At 38.3% G+C, this 25,464-nt stretch overlaps 1 protein-coding gene across 2 annotated transcripts in view; it reads left to right on the forward strand.

The window, feature by feature from the left end:
• Positions 1–25,464, forward strand: part of SPON1 (spondin 1) — a 207,325-nt gene that overhangs the window by 181,324 nt on the left and 537 nt on the right. For both annotated transcript variants that reach the window (XM_075502086.1, XM_075502087.1), the window contains exons 8-15: positions 19,003–19,204; positions 20,285–20,425; positions 20,797–20,872; positions 21,318–21,500; positions 21,832–22,002; positions 22,113–22,280; positions 23,169–23,333; positions 24,628–24,891. In XM_075502086.1, coding sequence (XP_075358201.1) covers positions 19,003–19,204; positions 20,285–20,425; positions 20,797–20,872; positions 21,318–21,500; positions 21,832–22,002; positions 22,113–22,280; positions 23,169–23,333; positions 24,628–24,891 — 1,370 coding nt within the window. The remainder of the gene's footprint in view (positions 1–19,002; positions 19,205–20,284; positions 20,426–20,796; positions 20,873–21,317; positions 21,501–21,831; positions 22,003–22,112; positions 22,281–23,168; positions 23,334–24,627; positions 24,892–25,464) is intronic.

Here is a 25,464-nt window from a genome sequence, read left to right on the forward strand (position 1 = left end):
ACAATTTGTGATTACGTTAATGTTACCGATATTATCTAATCAGTTCCATCAGATGACAGAAAGCTGAAACGTAAACATTATCCATGTAAACATGATGTGTTGCTGAACCTCTCTGTTGACCTTCTCACATGTTGCAAGTTTTGTGAGGGTCAGAGAGAGAGGCTAATTTACAAAAGGACATTGGAAGCCATTTAGGCAACCATTTGCTGTAAACACCTAATTCTCAAACTTTCCATTCCTGATGTGTTTACATACCTAAATAGCTATTAGTAACATTACTAAATGCATAAAAATACAACCAACTTTCAGTGTTCCTAAAGCTGACTACATTTTCCCAAGGGTGAGGGGACCTCTATTAGGCAACAGATCACAACTAAGCCATATTACCTTCCATAATTTAGTTGTTGCCCTGCATGTTTTATCAGTGAGGGCTTGATCTTCAAGTATGTCTTTTAAGTTAGCCACACACACATATGGTCAGCAAAATAAAGGGTATCACCCAATATGGAGAAGTCGCTCCTGGTATGTGGAAGGTTTAGGTTTAATTCTCCTTTCCTCCTGATGAGGTTTGAATGGTAACACTGTCACGGATAGAGTGAGCGTGCACTTCACTCGTAAGAGAGTAGTAAAAATATAGTTTATTGATACAGAATAGAGAGTTAACAGAGTTCAATGCAACAGTATTTTAACAAGATTCGATGGCGAGGTACACTTGATTATTTACTGCATAGAGGACAGGGTCAGACAAAACTGTCAGGGAGACCCTCCTGTTGAGTCATGAGGTTCAGAAGGATCCCCTTGCTTTCTAAACTCCTCTCAGAGAGGAGTCTAGGTGCAGCTAGATCCAGTCCTAGTCCCAGACTTGGTCAACGGTTTATATCTAAAGGATTATATGTGCACAATCAATCCTTTATATCACTTAGCTAAGGTTTCAGAGTTTAGCATGCTATTAGTCACTTACCGAGGATCTGTTGCGGCAAGGAATCTCTCAGCCTCAAGGAGTAACCTTGAGAGGCATCCCTGCTCAAGGGGAGATCCTGGCATGCAGCCCACTGCCATGCAGGAGAGCTCAAAGGGCTCTTGGGCTGCTCACTATTTATGGGGATAAGATGACTGACTCATAGTCATATTTGGGTGCCGACCACAGGGTTTAGTTTCTTCGGTGGGTGCATTGCACAATAGCCCTTGGCTATTGTGTTGTTATCTGTCTCCTGAATCCACTTTGAGCCGATGGTGACCAGATGCATCCATTACAATCACCACTGATGATTATCACCTAAGCAGGGTTGCAGGAGATAAAGGTCGGGGGCGGGGGAAGCACACCGTCACAAACACCTACCTCTGAGTATAAAATTCAAATCAGTAACCTACACAGTGAGAGCCCTTTACTATCACATATCATGTTCTTCTGGCTCGAGCCTTGCCACTGTGCATGGGATAATGAAATATTTATTAGCCAGAGAAAGAAAGCAGTCACTAGGATTTGCCCCTGAAGAACAGGGAGGGGAGGCAGAAGAGTTCTCTGAAGGAGATTAACGGCTAAAAGGTTTGGTAAACAGTGAGTTAACTGCCTTGGTAAGATGGGGAAAGGGGTACGGGTGGAATAAGTACAAATCAGTCGCATGTTCTCATTAATTAGAAATCACTCTGTCTTTGTTTTGTGGCACTTATGCAATGATGATAGCTTTTTCAGTTCCCTGGCTGCCTTGGAAGAGAGACTGTTCCTGGCCAACAAAAATATTTTGTTCCATTTCCAGGTTTTCAACCTTCTTTTTTTTTTAACACCTTCACATTACTTAAAATAGAAGGCATGATTAAGTAAATTTGGGAAAAGAAAACACTTAGATTTGTCTCCTTTTTTGACTGATATTTACTGAATTCAACTTAAGAAACAATGTTTCTGTTCACCCAAAAATGCGCTTTTAAAGTAAATGATAATTTGCTTAGATCTAGTTGAAACTGATTTTCCATTACTTGCTTGATTTCTCTGTGCTGGAAAAAGTACAAAATTACATGCATTTGCATTACATTCATAATAAATGGAGTAGTTTTTTAGAATTAAGATTTCAAGTAGACATTTCCTTTTGTGTTGTCCTATAAAATAAAATGTTATTTGAGGAATCTTTTTAAGATTTTCTGAAAATCCTTCAGAAGTAATCTTTTTTAGGATTTATGTAATTGATCTTTATACCTATCTATCTGGAAAATGTGAGAATTTAATTCACCTATCCATCTTGTAAATTATCTATTTCTTTCTAACTGCATATGTGGATAAAATGTATGTGCACACATGCCACAACTAAAGCGGGCATTTTTCCTTTAATAAGACCTATATTAAAAAATATTTACAGCCTATATCAAAAATCAGTACCTTCTTGTGCTATCTACATTTGGAGTAATTTGTTTTGGAGAGCTGAATGCGGAGACTGTTGGAGGAAAAAGAAACAGATGTACAGAGTAGTTTCATGGCCTCAATCAGTGATCTTACTGGAGAAAAAAAAAAAGATTTTTGTTTCTCCCTGTTTATTTGCTGCCTCTGATTTTGGTAACACCAAGCTATTGTCAACAACTTGCTTATTCCCGTGTATCATGTTTTAATTTTGACACGGTTCACTGTATTAATTATTATAAATATTAAGGTTAAAATAATGGAGCCGTTTATGCCAGCTACATTTTTTAAGGTATTTCAGACAGGGTCGGTGTGTGCTGAGATCATGTGTGACAGCGGCACGGGCCTGAGCCAGCCTGAGCAAAAAGAGCAGAGAAGGTGCGGTCGTGCAGCCTTCAGACCAGGTTAGCCCCCAGCGCCTGTGCAGAGTGCCTGGCACAAACCCACGCCAACACCTGCGCTGCCAAGTCTTGCATCGGCTGCTGCTTGAACGCGCCAAAATAAAACCACCTCGTATGTGCCTATATGCTGTAAACGCACCTTAAGTGACCTTGCTGGAAATGCTACGCTTTCTGTAGGGACGGAAGGGGCATGACTTAAGGCGAGCCGATAGTGTTTCTTCAACTGTTTAGGAAATCCACGTAACCCAAATGTGGCCCGTTTAGTGGTGTCCTCAGAAGACTAACCCCCCCGTTTGCACGGCCACTGTCCCGGGGGTGCTCAGTGCCAGCCAGGGGATGGGCTGCGTGTCTCATTAACTTGCTGCCACCACCTGGGTCAGCGTGGAGGCACCTGCGCACCAACCCCTCACAGAAATCCTCCCCAGTCACTGGTTTCCTCTGCAGCCAGACGTTTCCTGTGTGTAACTCAGAATCCCAATGTCGGAGCCAAATGCTGCTCTCTACTAAATCTATATTAATCAGCGTTGAGAGGGGAAGATTCAAATCAATGCACCTTTCAGCTTTGATAACAGAGAAGCTTTAGATAAAAAATTATGAAATGCCCAGAGACCAGAGACCTGACAACATCTGTAAGTAAATTCTGCGAATTAGTCTTCCTAGAGCATCTTATTAAGGGTTGATAGAATTATTCACAAGTACCACGCTAAACTCCTCATAGCATACAAACTGAAATTCATTGAAAAGTACCTACTAATTTCCTTTAATCGACTTCAGTAGAGAAGATGGGGTTTTGAATTTTGCAGTCATTCCAGTTCCTATCTATCCACTTGAAGTATTTCATATGAAATGAAACTGTACCTTTAGTCCTTTTAAAATATTGTGTAGTCACAAAAGTTTTGTTTTCTGTGATGTCTGTGTGAACAAATTCTGAGATTAGTTGCTCTCTTTCAGTTATGTGACTCTCTTCCTATGCCATTAAGAATGCTGAAATGATTTCCTGTCCTGCCATGCAATGTGCTGTCCATAAAGAGCTGATTCTGGTATCAGAATGTAATTTATAAAAATATACATCAGAAATGAGTAAATTATTCAGTTGCTTAATTAATCAAGTCCTCAGACTACCCAGCTGAGAATTAAAAAAAGATGTGTTTGAACATGCATACTTGTATTTGGGTTCAACTGGCATTCTGAATGGCAAAATACAGACTGAACTGCAATTAACCAGCTGTAATGGGCATAGTTTAAATTTTATTTGTTGTTTTCTCCAAAGTGATAAGAAAAGCTCATATCATAGTCCTTTAATCATCTATCCACTGTATATCATTAACATTTGATTATACAAATTGCTTATAAACACTGTTCCACCTAATGATTTGAAAAATAAATCATGCATGTATAATTTCACCTAGCGTGACTAAGAGTCAGCAGAGGGTTATATAGAAAGAAGGAAGCTTATTATTTACTGCTACTTCTTATATTCCTTATAATGCTCATTTTTCTTGCATACTTGTTAGACATTTTCTCCTAATTGGTTGAACGCTGCATTTATCTTCCACTTCCTCTGTACTTTTAAGAAAGTAAGGGTGAGATATTTTCTTGCTTTACAAGTTTATATATCCTTCCATAGCTGCATTTAACCCATTGAACACCTTATGACATGCATGTGGTTGCGTTACCTTTAAGTTTCTTTTAATAGAGAAAAGTAATAGTTACAAGAATAGTTTCTTGTAACAGAAAAGTGTACTATAAACCAAGCAGCTGTTAAGTCTTTTGGTGAGGAAAGGATGAAGACATATGAAGGGCTGGGAGGTTACTTTAATTCAAAGGAAATACTGTAGGTCACATGGGCAGCTGCTTGTTATACTGTGGGTGCAACCCGGTGACTTCAGAGCGTTTGTGATACAGTGGAGCGTGGGTGGCCCTGCCTTTAGGGAGCTGGGGTGTCAAAGGCACGCGCAGAGGAGCTCACAGTCCTGTTCTAAAAAAACATGCTCTTTTGGACACCAATAATATTTTGATGTTACAACAGATCTTTGAAAGACATTCTCGTTCCTTTAATACAGTAGCAGAACTGTGAATAGTATGGCCCTTGCAGAATATATTACATATTGAATCATTATATAGAATACAGTATAAAATTAATAGCGGTACTACTGCAGAAGGAGCATAACAGTACTGTAAGGCTTCACGGAGACACGATCTTTACTCACAAAGTTCAATATTCCTTCAATTTTAGATTATTTTCTTAAAAAAAAATCAGTTAATATCTATACTACAGATAAATTCTTCTGTCAGTATGCATGGTAATGCCATTAATGTTAGCTGATTTACTCCAAAGCTAAGGTGCAAATAATTTCTTTGGTGTATAACTGTTCATTTAGTATATGGGACAATTTCATACATTTTACTTTCCTCATGTGAGTAGTTATGTAAATATGATTTGTGAGAGTACAGTCTCTCTCCATACAGTAAAGTGGATAGCACAAACAGTTCAAAAAGAATAACTGATTAAAAATGAAATTTAAATAACTATCATGCTAAGACAGTGTCAGATTGTTGCCTGAAGCAAACCTTAATGACCATTTTAGGGATTCTTGGGAGGGAAAATAGCTTATGGTGTTAACTGCAGCTAATAGCTCACAATATCAACAGATCTTTGACTATAGTAGTGTGAGCATTACTTGGCTAACACATGGTTGGGAAGTCAGCCATAAAAACCAAACTAGTCATTGCCATTATAACAGCAATGTTACTGTACCCGTAGTGCACTGAATTCACAATAACATGTTATTCAATCAGTAACAGCTGCATCCAGGAAAATAAAACTTCCAGCAAAGAAATAATTAAATTTGTACAAGCCTGTCTCATTGATAACAAGTTATCATGAACAACTGAAAATAAAAGGGTATAAAATTGTTAGTAGCTAAAGCATGAAGAATTGAACCAACGAATAGGCTGATGAACTGAGTTACAAATTTATTCTCAGTGACTTGCCATTGTAATGAAGTGGGATGAGTGAAAGCTGGTTATATTTGACATCTCACTGGATCTGTGTTATCCTAAAAGAAAATATATGAGTGTTTTGCTGAAGAATTATGATGTGCTTTTCTCTTGACAGATGAGTTGATTTAAATTTTGAGATGCTTGAAACTATTTTTTAAATCCCTAAGTGGCCCTCTCCAAGTACAGATATGCTTTTATAAGAATAAAAGTTGTAATGTTGTATTGTATGGCCCCTATTTTGCCTTCAATCCACACTCTGGGAATATTTTAAAAAGTTTTTGTGTGAGGTATGTCTTGTCTTCTATGGTGAAAGCATTGCAATCTCTATAGTGTATGTATTTGTAACTGTGAACAGTCTTCATAATGAATAGCTACCTAAGCTATCTGCATCTGTAAGAAATATGCTGCAACGGGAGCAGATCTGTAGAGTGAAACAGTGCTGAGGACGTGACACATTTGGGGGATGGGAGATTGCTTTGGGTGGCCGCCGTGCTGGTCGCATGGAGCATGGCTGCCTGCCGGCAGCGGGAGTGCAGGGGAAAAGCTCCAGGCTAGATTGATCGGAAAGAAATCAGGTCTGCACTCCGAGATTGCTCCGGGATATGAACCAAAGCACAACGGGAAATCCACCTCAGAAGTGCACCTCTGATATATATATATATCACCTATATATATATCACCATATATATATCAACTAAAACACCCATATACTTGTCCCTCTTTGCTCGTATGGGATGCTGCGCAGTGTCATTACACGTTTCAATTAATTTCTGGCACAGAATAGTAGAAAGTGATTTCAGGATTTGCCTGAACAGAGGAAAATAGCATGCTCAATCATCTTCTTGTCTGAGTGAATTTGACCAATGGATTCATTTTTTTAACAAGTGTGAAATGTGGGAAATGTTATGTATCAATTATAGTTCACCTTGTAGGATATGATTACAACACCTTGTTTTCAGTTGGTTTAATTTCACTGCATGTTAAGTATTCAGATTGAAATTTTCATGTCAAGTCGGAGGAAAATACAATGTTTTACTTATGTTTAAAATGTTATAATAGCTGTTTAACTATGAAGGTCTTATATTGCCATGTTTTGGAAAAATGACTTGATAATCAATGAGTTGAAAAACTCATCCACATCTGACCAAGTTTAATGAATGTACAGAGATCTCAGTATTCCTATCATCACTTGTTAACATCTGGTAGCTCATTATTTCTTCAGAAACTGACTTTATTTGAGATGCCATGTAAAGCATAAACAGATGAACAAAATTTTTGCGAAAGCTTCCACTATGGAAGCCAGTAAAATGCAGCGATAACAAAATCGGAATGCAGAGCCTAGACTGATGGAGGAAACATTTTCGGATTGAAGCCTTTTGGAATGCAGAACAATTTGTAATTCTTAAAATTAGAGATATTTTGGTGAAACTGCAGGAAGAAGTGGAGGAAAGCAGCACATATGGATTGGCATTTGCATGCTATATCATGGCCAACAGTATTACTCTTGCAAGAAGTAATCAGGACCTGAGTTTATATAACAGAGACAGATGTAAATGTGAAACACTCATTCTTCAGTGATTCCACAATAAGTGATATTTTCCTTACATTAATTACAAGTAAAAAAAAAAATTATCTTGAAGTCCTAAAACTAAGAAATGGTCAAATTCCTATCTATTTTCTTAGAAACTAACTTCTTTAAAGTAAAAGCTTTCATAGGAAATATAACAAAGGCAAAAAGAAGCCGGTTCTCAGAGGAAAAACACATTATCTGTAGAAGAAATGCAAGCACGTCAATTAAAGTAAATATCTTGTTCAGATTTATGTACTCAATTTTTTGGATGAGATCTCTTGTTATAGCCCTTCTATGCTTTGTCGTGGAATATTTGTTATGTGGTGATGATGAAAATGCTTTGCCTTTAAAAAACTCAGGTTTCATGGTCAACTGCTCACAAGGGAACAGGATCGTAATTTTAATAATTAATATTTCTGGATTCAGACTTTAAAAAAATCTAGTTAGTCATAAACTGCGGTAGTAACAATAAATTCTTGCGGAACTTTCTAGGCATTCTATGGTATCTACTACTGCAAAGAGACATAGCCATAAAAAAAATTAAAATACCATGTTCTGGTAGCTCTGTGCTTTTTAAGTGTAATCTTTTACTAGCGTGGATGTACTATTTGAGCCTTATAGATAAAAGTCATATTAACTTAAGTAGTTTGATGACATGCATCCTAGGAATAGAATATGATGATAGCCTGCAAAAATTTCTGTTGCTTCCTTCCATCCCCAAATATAGTGTTCTATAAAGTATATATATTTTTATTCTTGCATGGCAACATTTTGTTTCGATAGTGCCACTACAGCATGTGTGTCTTTACTCTTTATTTCTGTAAATCTCTGGAGTTTTTCTTTTCCCCACAAATCCTTATCTCTCTTGTTAACTCCCACTGTCACATTGTGCTGTCTATCCTAAAATGTGGTAAAGGCCAATATCTGTCAATCCAGATGTAAATGAAGTTCCCTTCCACAAAATGACAGTATAGTACTAGGAAACATTTTCAAAGTTTGGAGATTTTGTGTGCAAAATGAGAGGAATGAGAAGGCTAGACAGAGGTGCTTGTTTCTATGGCAACACAATGGTGTGTCTAGCTCAGCTATTTTCTCCTTTTATGATTTTATAGATAGCTGGGATTAACGCAGTGAAGTTTAATATTGTCAAAAATAGAAGAATTCTACCCCCAGCCTAACCTGAAATAGTAATGCGTAAAGGACAATCTGATATAAAAAAAATATATATAGCGAAAAAGGCAGTTGTGACTTTTGACAACATGAAGGCAAATACGTAAATCTCTCTGGAGCTGCGAAACAATTCCGAGTGCTCCAGCTTTGCATTTGGCTAATGGTTAAACTATATTTTAGGTCAGAAAACTTCCTGTGGTATATCCTTCTTTCCTGCGGTATATCATTCCTCCACACTGTTGATGTGCCATCTTAAGGACTACCATTTTCCCTAAACCATGAGGTGATCCCCACTTGTATGACTTGAAGGACTTTGGAAGTTTCATGGAAGTGTCAGTAAACTCCTGACAGCTGTGTGCAGGAGTAATTTATGTTGAATGAGCAGTTTATGCATCAGCAGAGCTAATCAAAACACTTTTGTTAAAAGGCTTTGACTTCAAAATGAAGGCTTTCACATAAGAATTGGATCTAAATGGTATATTTATGGTTTCACGTTGAAAACAGAAAATCTTCCTAGGTTTTTTTTTAGATTATTTTTAATATAAATTCTAAATTTTATCCAGAAAGCAGAAATATTTGTTTCACCAAAACCAGAAGAACTACTTGAAGTAAATCTCAGACAAAACACATTTTAAAAGTCCACATAAAAGAATCAGCATTTTGAACAGTTTTTATAATTCATTTAAATTTGAGATTGGGTGTGACTGAGCTCAAAATGCATGTATATATTTGGATAATATAAGATAAAAGCTTTAATCATATGAATTTCCATTTTATTAATATTTTAGGAACTTAACAAGAATGAGTAAACCCAACACCATACGCTGCCCTCACAACTTGGTACTCTATTTTAATGGCTCTACAGAGCTCCATGTAAATGAGAAAAGAACGTAGTCTCTTATTTTTCACAGAAAACAGGACTAAATACCACTGGGTTGTATACTAGCAGCCCAAGGCTGCAAATTTCTACCTCTCCTAGCATGAAGTCACATGCTGTTATAAAGTACCATGTTTACCTGAGCCTTTGTATTTATAGTTATATACATTTATTGTTTTGACTAAAAAAAACCCTGATCACAAAACTACATCAAAGAATTAATGTCTTAAGTGTTATGTGTATTATTGAGACTCAGCGAAACTTCATTGTTTGACAGATGGTCTGACACCCACATTAAGAAATTCATAATTCAATCTCAAAAAAGTAAGGAAGAACATATGTGTTTGTTGGGAAAAAAAAAAAAATTGTATCGATCTTTTTTTTTTTTTTTTTTTTTGTCAGAGCAAGCACATATGGCAGTTCCATTTTCTATCACTTACCATTTACTTTCTATTTAAAATTCAAATGTCACCAGGCAAGGAAAAAAGTTGGGTATTAAAACATAGAAAAGATTTAACTAAGTACAATCACTGCAAGAACTTCATACTAATGGTTCATGGAAATTAATGGCCATCCAATTAAATCAAACTTACTCATCCCATTCTATCCTTGCTTTTGTTTTCTTTACATGTTCCTCCCATTGCTAGTTACTGTTTTATGATTATTTCCCAACCATCTGTTGTCTTTCCTTAAGCCAAAATAATTTCCCTTTATAATTTCATGAGTAATCACGTATGCATTATTTTCACACAAGTATATGTCTACTTACTAATCCTAACTCCTCATTCTTGTGTAAATACTCAGCGAGTAACTGGAACGATTTGCCATTTAAATTTCTAGTGAACAGAAATCTATGTGCAAAATTTCAAACTTCCAATTGTTATCTCTTGGCATTTTTATGAATGTAATGATAATTAAACATTTACTCTAATTCACATCTCCAGACACCAAAAGGCATATGTAGGTTAGACGGATATAGCTGCTGAATGAAATGGAATGTGTATCGTATTAATATAGGTGGTGAGATGTTGGACATCTTCAGAGATTACACTGGGACTGGGGAAATGTAAAATGCAATTCCGAGCTTTTGACACTTGCAAATTAAATGGTTTTGAAATGCATGACAATACTATTTTAAAATCTTTGAAAGGAATTTGAAGGAGTATCTACATTTTGTGGATATTCCAATAAATAGCCTCATAGTAATTTTTGTTAAAAGGAGATATTTGCTCTAATCTAATATTCAGAATAAATTAAATTGATAGTAAACCAGTGTTCATTGCTAAAACAGTCTCATAAATAAGTCTATGCTGTTTATCTGATGTTGTTAATGGGAGAGGAAAGGATCAGAAATATGGCTGTGATGGTTCTTATGCTGGCTTGAAGAACTGATCTCTCATCACTGTTTCTCAGGACAAACAGGGAATGGTCAGCGCTTTGTAGATTAGCCAGGTGAAAAGGAGATACAAAGCAACAGCGTTCTTACAACATCCCACAGGATTTCCTTTGTAAATATAGCTGTAATTACTCTGAGCAGACAATTTGTAGCCCCCAAGCTCCTAGGAAGTGAAGAAGAGAGAAGTTTCCTGAATCACCTGGACACTCACAAGTCTATGGGGCTGGATGGGATCCACCCGAGCGTACCAAGGGATCTGGCGGAGGAGCTTGCCAAGCCACTCTCCATCATTTACCAGCAGTCCTGGTTAACAGGGGAGGTCCCAGTTGACTGGAGGCTTGCCAATGTGATGCCCATCTACAAGAAGGGCTGGAAGGAGGATCCAGGGAACTACAGGCCTGTCAGCCTGACCTCGGTACCAGGGAAAATTATGGAGCGGTTCATCTTGAGTGCGCTCAGCAGGCATGTGCAGGCCAACCAGGGGGTCAGGCCCAGCCAGCACGAGTTCATGAAAGGCAGGTCCTGCTTGACCAACCTGATCTCCTTCTACGACCAGGTGGCCCACCTAGTGGATGAGGGAAAGGCTGTGGATGTTGTCTACCTGGACTTCAGTAAAGCCTTTGACACTGTCTCCCACAGCATTCTCCTGGAGAAGCTGGCGGCTCATGGCTTAGGCAGGTGTACTCTTCGCTGGGTAAAAAACTGGCTGGCTGGCCGAGCCCAGAGAGTTGTGGTGAATGGAGTTTACTCCAGTTGGCAGCCGGTCACAAGTGGTGTCCCCCAGGGCTCACTTTTTGGGCCAGTCTTGTTCAGTATCTTTATCAATGATCTGGATGAGGGGATCGAGTGCACCCTCAGTAAGTTTGCAGATGACACCAAGTTGTGCGGGAGTGTTGATCTGCTTGAGGGTAGGAAGGCTCTGCAGAGGGAACTGGACAGGCTGGATCCATGGGCCAAGGACAATTGTATGGGGTTTAACAAGGCCAAGTGCAAGGTCCTGCACTTGGGTCACAACAACCCCATGCAACGCTACAGGCTTGGGGAAGAGTGGCTGGAAAGCTGCCCAGCAGAGAAGGACCTGGGAGGTTGGTTGACAGCCGGCTGAACATGAGCTGGCAGTGTACCCAGGTGGCCAAGAAAGCCAACAGCATCCTGGCTTGTATCAGGAATAGAGTGGCCAGCAGGACTAGGGAAGTGATCATGCCCCTGTACTCGGCACTGGTGAGGCCGCACCTCGAATACTGTGTTCAGTTTTGGGCCCCTCACTACAAGAGAGACATTGAGGTGCTGGAGCGTGTCCAGAGAAGGGCAACGAAGCTGGGGAAGGGTCTGGAGCACAAGTCTGATGGGGAGCGGCTGAGGGAACTGGGGTTGTTTAGCCTGGAGAAAAGGAGGCTGAGGGGAGACCTTATCGCTCTCTACAACTGCCTGAAAGGAGGTTGTAGAGAGGTGGGGGTCGGTCTCTTCTCCCAGGTAACAAGTGATAGGACAAGAGGAAATGGCCTCAAGTTGCGCCAGGGGAGGTTTAGATTGGATATTAGGAAAATTTCTTTACTGAAAGGGTGGTCAAGCATTGGAACAGGCTGCCTAGAGAGGTGGCGGAGTCACCATCCCTGGAGGAGTTCAAAAAAACGTGTAGATGTGGCACTTCGGGACATGGTTTAGTAGACATGGAGGTGTCTAAACCTTAATGATTCAACCTTATTGAATCCAACCAATGATTCAACCTTTTCCAACCTTAATGATTTTATGATTCTATGAATTCATACAGGTAGAGCCCTTTGGCTTTGTAGTCAGACTGGCATGGGTAAAATGCAGTAATGCCATATATTCCAAAAGGCTTCCTGAAACATGGTTTGATTGTAAATGCACAGTAAGTGATCTAAAAAGTGACAGGAAGTTATTCTAAACAAGAGCAAATGTTGACAGCACCATTGGGATAACCACATCTAAGTGGTTTGTGACAACCTGCAAAGAACACACTCCAAAATCAGCAGTTTTCAGAAACTGCAATGCTAACTTGACATATCTGAGAATTTTTTTCAGTGAGGAAAGCCTGTTCACATTTGTTAACCATATCATTAAGGTATACCCATTCTGAAGGTATTAAACCAAATAGTGGGTATATTAATGAATAATATAACATTATTATCTAAAGCAGTATGCCAGGTACATTTAGATGACAATATGACAATGTCTGAAAGATGCGCTGCACAAAGTCCCTTCCTTCTGTAATGCTTTCTAAAAATACTCAGATTAATGATATTTTAGAACAGCATTTGTTCTGATTAGTGGTTTCAATGTCAGGGGTAGTGACATAATCCCTTAGTTGTGTATGCAATTACATATCCATCTCTTTTAGCTGTTTATAGGCAACAGTCTCATTTTAAGAGCTTACATACAGCAAAGTAAGAGGTTGTTATGCAGGCCTTTTTGTAGTCCAAAAGGTAAATGGATAAGCATTTGTTGCAGCTTTCTTTATTCTTTCATTATGAAATAAAATAGCCAGACTCTTACTGTCACCTCCTCTGATTTGGTGCTCAGAGACAATAACAGCGTGGCATTAAAGTGCTTTTCAACTTTTTATATGGATGTCAGTCAAATTTCATTGACTCAGTGTTCATTTTGGTGTAGTTTTCTTTTCCCTGGCTCTTTTGGGACATGCACATGTTTAAATTATTTATTAGGTTAAATGCTTACCTGCCCTGCATTTAAGCAGAACTTAAGAAGGATTCTCCCCCTCCTTCTGTGCAACTCTGAAATTCTGTTTTTATGTTCAGGTGTTGATATCTGCGCATAAAACTTTGTTGTCCATGTAATGGTCCTAATTCTGCCACATCACTTCATAAATGGTTTTCTTAATAATACGCCATCTAAATATGCCATCTAATTTGTTCTGTTAGTTGCAGACTTCTAGGAGAGTAGTATTTTCTATTCAATTTTAGATCTTAATTTTCTTCTTTTCTTTTCTTTGAAGCTAGTGCACTTTTCAGGATGTTATGATTTTAAAGTTTATTCAATAAAACAGATGTTGTGTAGGTGCTGCTGGTAGGCAGGAGGTGAAGAGTTGGAAGTTCAAGGGTGTGAAATGCGTTTCCATGTTCATAATGTTATTTGTATCAATAGGAAAAAGTTCTAAAGACGACTAAATAGATTGTTCATCCTGGACAGTGTATATATGATGTAGTGTAAGCCTCTGAAAAAAGAAGGACGTCACTTTTGCTGACTAGAGGTATAATAGGCAATTCATTTACTATTTCCCTAAAATATGCAGTTTTCATGATCTGTGTAATCAGCTAAATTCTCAGCTTAAAAAAAATACTGTGTTTTCACATCATCAGCACCACCTAGAACTGACACTAAACCAGTGGCAATGTGGCCCACAGCACTCTCACCTACCTACCTCCTCCGACGGTTGTCAGACTTGGACTGGCTTCTCTTATGTTCACACTTTTTTCTGCCTATCTGAAAAGGCTACCACTTTATCCTTAGCACAAGCGAGATCACCTCCTGGTACACTCAGATGAGTCTGGTATCCAGACTGTAATAATAGGCTTAGGACGATTATACCTTAATACAGCTCTGTGAAGAAACCTGGAGAGGTTTAAGCTATTTCAAACTACCATATGCTCCATATAGTTATTAAATCCATGGACTCAATCAGATTTTTTTCCCCAGCATAAAATATGTAAGACTACCTGAATTAGAATTTTATTTCAAACAGCTATCATAACAATTAGTATTTTACGCTCTCCTGTTCTCTCTAGTATGCCCACTTAATCACAACATTATTTTTTACCCACAACCGAAGTCAGAACTTGGATAACTGTGAAGCACTGCACAAATTCAGTATTTCTGAAGATGTTTCAGGCTGTTGGCTTTTCCTCCACTGCTGCATAACAAGCACCTAATACATTGTTTTAATTTAGTTGAAAAAATGATTTGCATTTGTGCTGCCACAGCTAGAATCACTTCTAGCAGCCAACGTGGTGAGTTTAACAGCTAGCAAGAGATTCTCTGCACTACACTGCACTTTGCAGTGGAAATACAGATGCTCTTCATGTTCAAATCTGTCCTTATATAACAGGCTTTTGTGTTGCTGGAAAATACTTTATGCATGGGTGAGGCAAATGGTTTTCTTACACAAATATAGAACACACAGCATCCAGTAGTAAAATTCACATTGATTCCAGTGGTACAACCTCAACCCTATCAATGGTCTTATTGTTGAGGTAGTTAGTATCACAGAGACAAAGAATACATGCTCAGGCTGCCTTTTTCTACGTCTTTTATGTGTATACTGATCAAATATTAAATCAAAAGTAACCTCAAAGTTTTATTCTGCAAAATATTATTTTTACTATTTCTATCCAGTAACTCTCCACAACCACCTTCCTCATGTGTGCTCTATTACCTTTTACGGGGATATCAGTAGAACACAACAGTATTGATTGAACACTCAAAAATAGGTCTTGCAGCAAGTTGAGTTTTCTGTTGGTTTGTCAAAGGCTTTCTTAATCCCCCATCCCCAGCAGGGATAGCAACTAGATTGTCACTTAGGGAAAAAACTTTTAAAGCAAAATCATGTTTCTGCTCTTTTAACCTTAAAAAAAAAAAAAAAAGAGAAGAAAGAAAAAAAGAACATTTTCTTATGCTGCTCAGTATATGGCATCCCTATAGCTGGAGATCCAAATCATGCTAACAAAAAGAAAATAGAATAAAAATAAAGAAAAGTGAAAACATTAGGATGCAGGACACTATCTAGTACTTCGCTTCACTCTGTACTATGCGACAGGAACTGTCAGCAGGCTGATCAGGCTCACGGTGGAAAAGTACTGTCTGCTTCAGCCAGCGAAATTCAGCCAGGATTCCCCAGCCCAGCGGGGCTCTCAAGGTTGTCGCCTAGAACTTACCTAATGTTTAGGATTTGCTTTGCAACTGGTATTCACCACTGTTTTTATGCATGTACATGTGTAGGGGAAGGAAAAGGACATATTTGTCTCTTACAGCAAATTCACATCGGTTACAAACTTTAGGCTTTCCCTGTGGGCATTACTAAACATGCTCAACCTGTTGCAGAAGAAAACCTTCTTAAAATTTAAAAGCCTTAAAATGGCAATATATACTTGTATTGAAAGCAGAGATAAAAATTATTTACATTCCTATTTTATCAGGTGTGTTGGCAATACAGAAGTGAAAAAGCCCAGTTTTAGGGTGCACTCGAGTACATTTTCACACCAGTTTCCTTCAGGGAGATCCATAGACCAGTCTTAGGACACTTGAGCCAGATGTGTTGTTGAGATATGCGTGGAAGGATTTAGGTTACTGCCAGCTTCATAAATTCATCATTCATGTGGATACTGGAAACATTTGCAATGTGTCATTAAAAAAAATAAAAAACCAAAACAAAAGAAGCCACTAAAGATCTCTATTGTATAAGCCCAATCAGTGCCTATCCCTACACCTAGGTAGTAGTTCTCAACTGAGCCTTAGATCAGCACATTTCTCTTCCTTAATTACAGCAACTCAAGAAGGACTGTGAATGTTGAATATTGGGCAACATTATACAATTGTGGTTCAAATTTGTATGCATACTGCTTACAAGTATCCACACAGAAATTAGTTAGAATAAAGTAGCAAGTGCAACAAATACACTTTATGATAATACATATTTTAAATACTTCATTTTTAAACACTGCATATAAAATTTTTTAAAATGTCCAACCTAGCATGTTGTGCTGCACTGCAGACAAAGTATATGTGCATTGTGTACGCGTCTGCGCAAGAGTGGAGGAAGGAAGAGGAGAAAACTTGCCTCCATTTGTCCTCTATTAATCTTTACATTTCTGTGTTAAACAGTTATGGGATAAAATACAGTAAAATGGCCACTAAACTAGCTATCTGTCTCAAAGAAGGAGCAGAAGATAGGTAATTTTTGTGAAGCGTTCTGAAATTGGAAAATTGTGGGAGGCTCAGGTTTACTTGTATAATTTAACACATGCAAAGGCTTGTAGGCAAAGAGTATCTCCTACTGATGTGTTCCTTTACACAGTTTCAATATTAATATAGTTATAATTTAAATACACAATTATTTGTGATTTATATTAATAACATGATAAATATTTACTTTCCTAGCAAAGCATTCAAAGCCTTAATTGTACCTATCACAAGAATAACAGGTGACAAAAGATTTCCATTATAATGTGTCTAAAGTAGTCAAGTGATTTCCAGTCCTCTGCCTCTAAATGGTAGGATTGTGTCTGCTTCTCTTGTCTTTCCTGACAGCATGTGTGCCCAGAGCATTGAAATGTAATGTATGTATGTCACACAATACATACCAACTAACTTAGTATCAGCTCAGGTGCCAGACGCCGTGGTGAGCGGCTCCACGCTGCCCTCGCTTTTCCCCCGAAAGAGCCGACCTGCATCTCTATTCTGCAATGTCCGTATTAGACATATTCTTAATATAAAGATCAGGTATACAAATACACATCGCTTTGTTATTTTTACTGTGTACTGTTTTAAATATAAAATTCCTATAGGGAATTCCTAGAAACCCTTATAATGCAGTAAATCCTTTAGTTAATTGAAGTCAGTTAGCAGGCTTTTTAAGACTAATCACTGCTATGTACTTGACAAATATATCAGGATACTGTATTCACAGAGCGAAGTTGATACCGTCATTCATTATTTTATTACATTAGACAAATTGTTCCATTGAAATCAGTTCTGTCTGTCATGAAAAAAAAAGTCATTTGCATCTCTTTCTGGGAAAGAGAATTAATGTCATCAAACACTTAGAAGAAACTCTTCTACTCAGAGTCTTTAATTTACACAGTAAGAAACAACTTCTAAAGATTGCAGAACAGAAGTGGCCAGAACATTGTACCCATTAGCAAATGCCTACTTCTGCAACTTGCCTCTTGAAGGGGCACTAGATACATTAACTTAGACATCTTACATTTGAAACTGCGTGATAACTACTCAGAATCATTGTCTTTGGGCTGTTCTGTTTCTTCTAATGTGCTGAGAATGCGATAAGCCAGAAAAAATACACAAATGAAATGCCACATTTTTACAGGGACACAAGCATTTATAGGAAGAATAAAATCCTTATGACTAGAGAAGAACAGTGTATGTGCGTTATATATATACAGCTAGCTAACCCAAAACGGGAAGATGAATAACACTGTAAAAAAACCTTACATTAAAAATAAACATGGTCTTTAGATGCTCATAAAGCAGTGTGTTTTGGCATAAAATTGAAAAAAAACCCCAACCTGACTCTCTATTGACCCAAGTCCTGTAACTGAAGAAAACTTGGGTTGACATCAGACCAGTATTTGGTAGAGCAGAATTGCCAAAATCATATTTCAAATAACTCTGCATTTGTTGTTGCTCATGAGAAGGATGGCATGAAGGGGTCCAGGTTTTCATCTGTGAACAGAAACCTCCAGTTCAGGCCTGATTTTATTTTCCATTTGCATAGGAATGTGATAGTTGCTCGTCAGCATCGCAGAGCACTGCATGATTCAGCACGATTTCTTCCTAAGGGAACGGCTGACAAAGGCTGGGTGAATAGAAGCATTTTCACATACATTGGCAGAAACCTGCAAAAGTCTTGGCTGAACTCTCTAGGGCTGGCAATGGCCATTAATCTCTCACTTACATGAGCACTAAAACTCTATTAATGAGTGCTTTTTTTGCACACATACACACAGTAGCACTTCCAAGCACTTTGGCATTGGAATTTGTATTATGGGGGGGGGGGGGGGGGGTGTCAAAAGTATCCCAGCAATCAAAACCTCAGGATATTTCTCTGCTATTTTACTTCAAATTTTTGTAAGTGTCGTGACAGATTTTTTTTTTTTATTATTATTATTATTATTATTATTATTATACAACTAAGACACAAGCATGCTGCTGCAGCTCTTTATTGCTACGTATCTCTCGCCCATTAAACTGTAAATCTCCTTGAATTATATCAAAGCTGTTTCTCAGATGGTACATGGAGACTGAAAATACAGAATGCTGAGCAGGAGTCCTCTCCCTGTCCTGCTTGCCCATCGCCACATACCAGATACACAGCGTCATGCCAGTGTTCAGTATGTCCCAGTCTGAAGCACCAGTTTCATTGCCCTCTTAACAGCAAACTTGAATTCAGTTTTTAATAGTCTTCCTATGGCCAATTTGCAGGAGAGCTGCTCCCTCTGCTGAGTTTTCTGTCGATCGTCACCGGCACCTGATGTCCTTCCTCACCATGCTGGGCCCCAGCCCGGACTGGAACGTGGGTCTCTCTGCTGAAGATCTCTGTACCAAGGACTGTGGCTGGGTTCAGAAAGTCGTTCAGGATTTAATACCCTGGGATGCTGGCACAGACAGTGGCGTTACCTATGAGGTACGTGGACTATTTGTAATATATTCAAAACATAAAGTTTACCTTAAAGCAGTGAAGAATGAAAGCTATTTGATCCATGGTAATGCCATATATGCCTTTATACTACCTTAGTAAAAATGTTGCTTATAATGAATTAAAACTCATTTAGACAGATGCTAGCTACAGTTACTGTCGGTCATTGTGTCTGAATTCCCTAAGCATTATTATTAATGGGATAATATTACATTCACCTGGGATATTATTATATTCACCTACTAAATAAATGGAGGACTTAGTTTGCTCAAAACTAAGCATTAAGGTGTCCAAGCCCTTTGATACAAATCTGTGTGCCATCAGCAGCCACATCAACTTGAGTTTTCTACTGTTTCAACCCAATGCCAACTGTTCTGCCTGGCACAGAAAACTTAACTATTCCTTACAGCAGGGATTGAAACTCTGGACTTCTCATCACTACAAAACTCTAAAACCATCCATTTTCTCTGTCTCCATCACTCTTTCAGTCTAGGAAGAGATTCACGTCATCCTCTGGTAAAGTCCTGTTTTTGACCAAATGAGTTACGTCAAATTACTGAATGGGTTAGGTCTCCATAGGTGGCAAGTGACACTATGTGTCTATACAGACAATATGGACAGCTGAAGTTAGGCAAAATTAGCCACATCCTCAAATACCACACATATTCCACATATTCCATATACCACACATATTTTCAGATGACAGAAGATGGTTGTTTTTTTTCATCCAGACCTGGTCTCTTTAGAACCTAAGGAATTCTTCCAGTTATAATGCAGCTCTGGAGGCATACTGAATAATTTTTTTATTAATGTAGTTATCAAACCACACAAGGCATACATCTTGTTGTGAGCCCAGCTTCAGGGTTGAATCCCAAAGTGTCAGAGAAGTGCTTCCTGACAAAAAAAACCTCAACGCCTTACCATTAAGTATGAATGTACCGAGTTCGTCTTATATGGGAATTTCCCAATTTAGCATTTTGGAGGAGTTTTAATTTCTGCAGATGAATTATATTATTAATAATAACTGTTAGTTTCTTTTTTAACATTTTTTTTTCTTTTTGATTGCAGTCTCCTAACAAACCTACAGTGCCTCAAGAGAAGATCAGACCACTTACAAGCTTAGATCATCCTCAAAGTCCATTTTATGATCCAGAAGGAGGATCTATCAAGCTGGTAGCCAGAGTTGTCATTGAAAGAATTGCACGCAAGGTATAATATATATATATAAAATTCTCAAGGAGGCGAAAAACCCCACTGCATAAACCAAAAAACTACTCCTTCCTGTCCCCTCCCCCCCAAATCTACACTCCTTAACCTACCACAACAAAGATAATGGCAGAAAAGAACTAAAACTCTTTCTTAAATTTAAAACTGTCTTAAGGTATTATTTCTCCTACTTTTGGTAATTGCTGCATCTGTTTAATTGGGGATTTTTTTTTTTTTTATGTATGCATAGGAATTAGAAGAGCAAGAAGTGCTGCAGATGCAATAGTGCCTCACAGTATACTGGTTTAGCGCCTCTCACTGCGTACACATATGAGTTTCCTATATCCAATCTTGACGATAATATTTCTTTGCAGGGGGAGCAATGCAATATCGTACCTGATAACATAGATGATATTGTGGCAGACCTAGCACCAGAGGAAAAAGAAGAAGGTACTTTTTAAATTAGTTTGTGCTGTACTAATTTATATTTTATTCCATTCTTCACTGTCATTTCTAGATAAAGTACAAAACTGAGTTAGGAGCAAAAGTCCCACTCAGTGCCAAAAAGTGATTTAGGTTTTCATCTTTTCTGGTATCTACTATTAGCCTTCCTTTATAGAGCAAAGAAATTGCATGTATACTTGGAAGATGACAATAACAATAAAAGCAATAAGAGAAGCCTTTTGGGGTTGAAATTAAACGTTGTTGGTTTTTTTTTTAAATGAAAGTTTGCAATTGGTCTTTTTTTTTTTTCCTTTGGGTTAAAAACAGAGAAGATAGAGTGCAGGAGGAAAGAATGTATCCTACTGCATCAAAAGTAATCACCAGCCAAGTAAAGAGAAGCAAATGGAGGACAATCTATTTTTAAAGTTCACTGCCTTTTCTTACTTTTTAGATGATACCCCTGAGACCTGCATATATTCAAACTGGTCCCCATGGTCAGCCTGCAGCTCTTCTACCTGTGAAAAGGGCAAGAGGATGAGGCAGAGGATGCTTAAAGCTCAGTTGGACCTCAGTGTGCCCTGTCCAGATACCCAAGATTTTCAGCCATGCATGGGTCCAGGCTGTAGTGATGAAGGTAATCAAGAGGAAAGGGTGGAGGAGAAGAACACCTTGTAGTGTTGACTTTTCCTTTAAGGTTCTTAAAGCTGTTGGTTGCTGTATGACTTGGGTCAGAGGAATAATTGCTGAAGAATACAAAATGAAGCTGTCTCTGGTCAATTCTGCAGTTCATCTGAGTCGGTGCATGAAGTACGCAGAAGTATAAATGAAAGGAGTAAAGTAAGCAATAGAGGAGAGGATAGAATGTGAGAGGCAGCATAGAAGTGATACTGGACACAAACGGGCAACTACAGATTTATCAGCAAGCATGTTAATACTAGCAATTGAAATGGTTCTCTGTATTTTAGATGGTTCCACTTGCATGATGTCTGACTGGATTACATGGTCCCCCTGTAGTGTTTCCTGTGGGATGGGAACGCGATCTAGAGAGAGATATGTAAAACAATTCCCTGAAGATGGCTCTATGTGCAAAGTGCCTACTGAAGAGACTGAGAAATGTATTGTAAATGAGGAATGTTGTAAGTATTTTATTTAGCTTGGTAAAATCCAGCTAATAGCAGGAGCACTGCCCAACATTTTTTTATATGAGCTCTACTAGCGAATGATTTTCTCTGTCCACTTTGAATAGCCCCTAGCAGCTGCCTTGTCACCGAATGGGGAGAGTGGGATGAATGCAGTGCTAGCTGTGGCATGGGGATGAAGAGACGACACAGAATGATCAAGATGACTCCTGCTGATGGATCCATGTGCAAGGCAGAAACTACAGAGGCAGAGAAATGCATGATGCCTGAATGCCGTAAGTGTCCGTGAGTTTATCTCCTCTGCTATACAGGCACCATTTCTGACATGTTGCTCCATCATACAAAGAATACAGCTAAACCAGAAGCAATGTTGCTTTTTCTTGTTCTCCTTAAAATTAGATCCCTTAGGGAAGGTGCATTAAATACCACGTTCACCAACAGAATGAGAGTATCAGTAAAAAATATTCAGTGGTATGCTATTACTGTATTACTCATACAGTGATGTGTATATTAGCAAGCCATATATAAGGAACTCTAATTTATGGAGTATGAGGTACATTTAATCATCAGGCTAGAATAAAACAGTGCCTTTTAGCCCATGAACAGTTCAGAAATTGAGGTGCTCCTTTTGTGCAGTCAGCCAGTCTCACCCTTACTGTGATTATTAATTGACTATTACCGTGACTATAATATTTTTTAAGAAATATTAGCATTTTCATCAAAGACCGAAAGAATTAAGTTTAAAAAGATTTTTAGTAGATAAAATGTGGAAATATCACATTTTAGATTATATCAATTTGACTTCCAGTTCTGTCCACTGCAACAATCCAGGTTTTTTTACAGGAGTTATGATTGAAACATACCTTCTTAAACTATTTATTCCCTGGAAACACCGGGACCCTGTAGATATGAATAAGATATAGAAAAAGATAGCAAAGAAAAGGTATTAAAACCAAGCAAACCTTTCAATGCAATATAGTGTTTTCTGAGCTTCTTCAGCAACATCATTCAGCTTGTGATTCTTTTGTCCAAAGTGACAACAAAGTATAATTGGTCGATGACAGATAAAACATGGTGCATTTTCCACCTGTATTATTTTCAAAACGTATACCTTTGTAACTTATGTATAACAAGAATTCATTACCTTTTTATTCTCCTATTAGATACCATCCCCTGTCTGCTCTCTCCTTGGTCTGAATGGAGTGACTGCAGTGTAACATGTGGGAAGGGAATGCGAACCCGGCAAAGGATGCTGAAATCTGCCGCTGAGCTTGGAGACTGCAATGAGGAGCTGGAACAAGCAGAAAAATGCATGCTGCCCGAATGCCGTAAGTGGGAAACTCTCTGGAAAGAGGAGGTTAATTATCTGTGTCACAGTCTATAGGCCAAAACTTTATCATCATTTTTTAGCATCACTTCTTAGATAGGAGTGATATCAATGTGGATGGGTTTTTTTAATTTTTGTATTATTATCGTGCACTTTCAGCTATTGAGAGCTGGAATACGACCATGTCTTAATTTCAGCTTGCCTTACTCAGCCCTACACTGATGACAATACTGCTTTGGGTATATGGTTTCTGCATATTTAACACACTACAACTTCAGGCAACACTTTGTGCACTTCCCAATAGTAAATAAGTTAGAAATATAAAACCTATTTTTTACTCAAACGCAGAATGTGTGCTAGGAAAGAAGGAAGGAAAGAAGGATTAAAATCACCTGTGTGATTCTTTTAGCTCACAGAAAGAGCACAAAAGAGGCTCGCTCCATCTTTGATACATCTCTGAACTGTAACGTAGCCTTTTTACTGATCTATGTCCCTTTGCAACCTGGAACATCATATAAGCCAGTGGATGGTGTGGAGAGAGCTGCATTGATTTTTTACCTTCCGCTGCTAAACCCCCCCACTTGTTGGGTGGTGCAAATTTCTAGTTGCTTTGCAGCCTTTGTGAAGCGTGATAGCCTAAGGTGCTGCTGAATGAATAAGAGATGATTGCTTTTAGTGTCCTGTTGCCAGCTGGTTTATGGGGCTTTATAACTAATTACATTATTTTTCACAGAAAATATTGGTTTAAAAGGCTTTTACACTGTAATTTGCTAATTCAGCTTTTCTTAAATAATGTGAAATATCATTTGATTATTATTCACTGGGCCTGTAAGTTTTAAGCAGTGCTGAAAGATTAAAACTTTTAAGACATAATGGTATTAGTGAATCTTGCTTATTGCATAACACTACCAGTAAAGCAAGGCTTCGATCTCAGAGGTATCAGATTCTTTGTAAATATAACTCAATTTTAACAGCTTTTCATTATAAAACAGACATATGGGTAGGAAAATTGAAGAAGGCACAGGAGAATTATTTATATGTTCTTTGTAATTTTAGTGATCTGCCAGCACCACTCTTGAAAAAGAAACTGAGGAATGTGTCAAATAAGAGTTCTGCTAGAAATGGACTCAGAAAATTTTGACGTGTAGCCTCACAACATTTGCTGAAAAGACTGGAGGCTTAAGTTGCATTCATGTATTTAGGGTGGAAAATCTCATTAGGCACATCTGTGTGATTCTTCTTGACCTTATGTTTAGGTCTCACGGCTTTTGTGTAATATTTCTCATTCTTTGCAGCCATCGACTGTGAACTAACAGAGTGGTCCCAGTGGTCCGAATGCAATACCTCATGTGGAAAGGGCCATATGATCAGGACAAGAATGATTAAAATCGAACCACAGTTTGGAGGAACTGCATGCCCAGAAACTGTCCAACGTACAAAATGTCGAGTAAGGAAATGCCTGAGAGGCCCAGGTATGGAAAAAAGGCGCTGGAAAGAGGCCCGGGAGAAAAGGAGAAGTGAACAAGCAAAAAAAAATATAGATAGTGAGCAATATCCAGGTGAGTGTGAAACCATTTTTTCGTATGCTCATGTCTGTTTGTCTTTTCTGCATAACGGGAGTTTGTGAGCAGCTCCACTTCATGCTGCAAGAACATTTTCAGCATTTCAGTCCAGGGAAAGTTTTAGCAATGAAGTAAAGCATAGCCACTTTCAGCGTTTGCCGGTCACCAAAAACGTGCAACCTAAGTTTAGGGCACAATGGAGAAACGCTGACATCTGTCCATGTCTCATCACTGAAAATATTTTAGCTTCTCACTACGAAGTGTGGAACGTGAAAAAAATCTAGAATTTAGACCTGGCGAAGAACTCGCTGCAATTTCTACAGACCTGGGTGCTAATCTTTGCATCCAGTTACCTTTGAACTTGTTCCTGGATCCAATACTGAATTCCAAAACTGAATTGATTTCCACCTCAATAATCTGATTCAGACTCGGACTGCTCTGAGAGATCTGCTCAGGCTGCTTTTTCAATAAGGGACAGTATTATCAAGCACTGATGCCTCAAATCAATAAAACATAGTATCTTGTGGTATAGTTTACATTATCCGAATATTAATTACTGCTAAGTTGTGG

This window comes from Mycteria americana, chromosome 5, assembly GCF_035582795.1.
Source record: "Mycteria americana isolate JAX WOST 10 ecotype Jacksonville Zoo and Gardens chromosome 5, USCA_MyAme_1.0, whole genome shotgun sequence".
NCBI lineage: Eukaryota > Metazoa > Chordata > Aves > Ciconiiformes > Ciconiidae > Mycteria > Mycteria americana.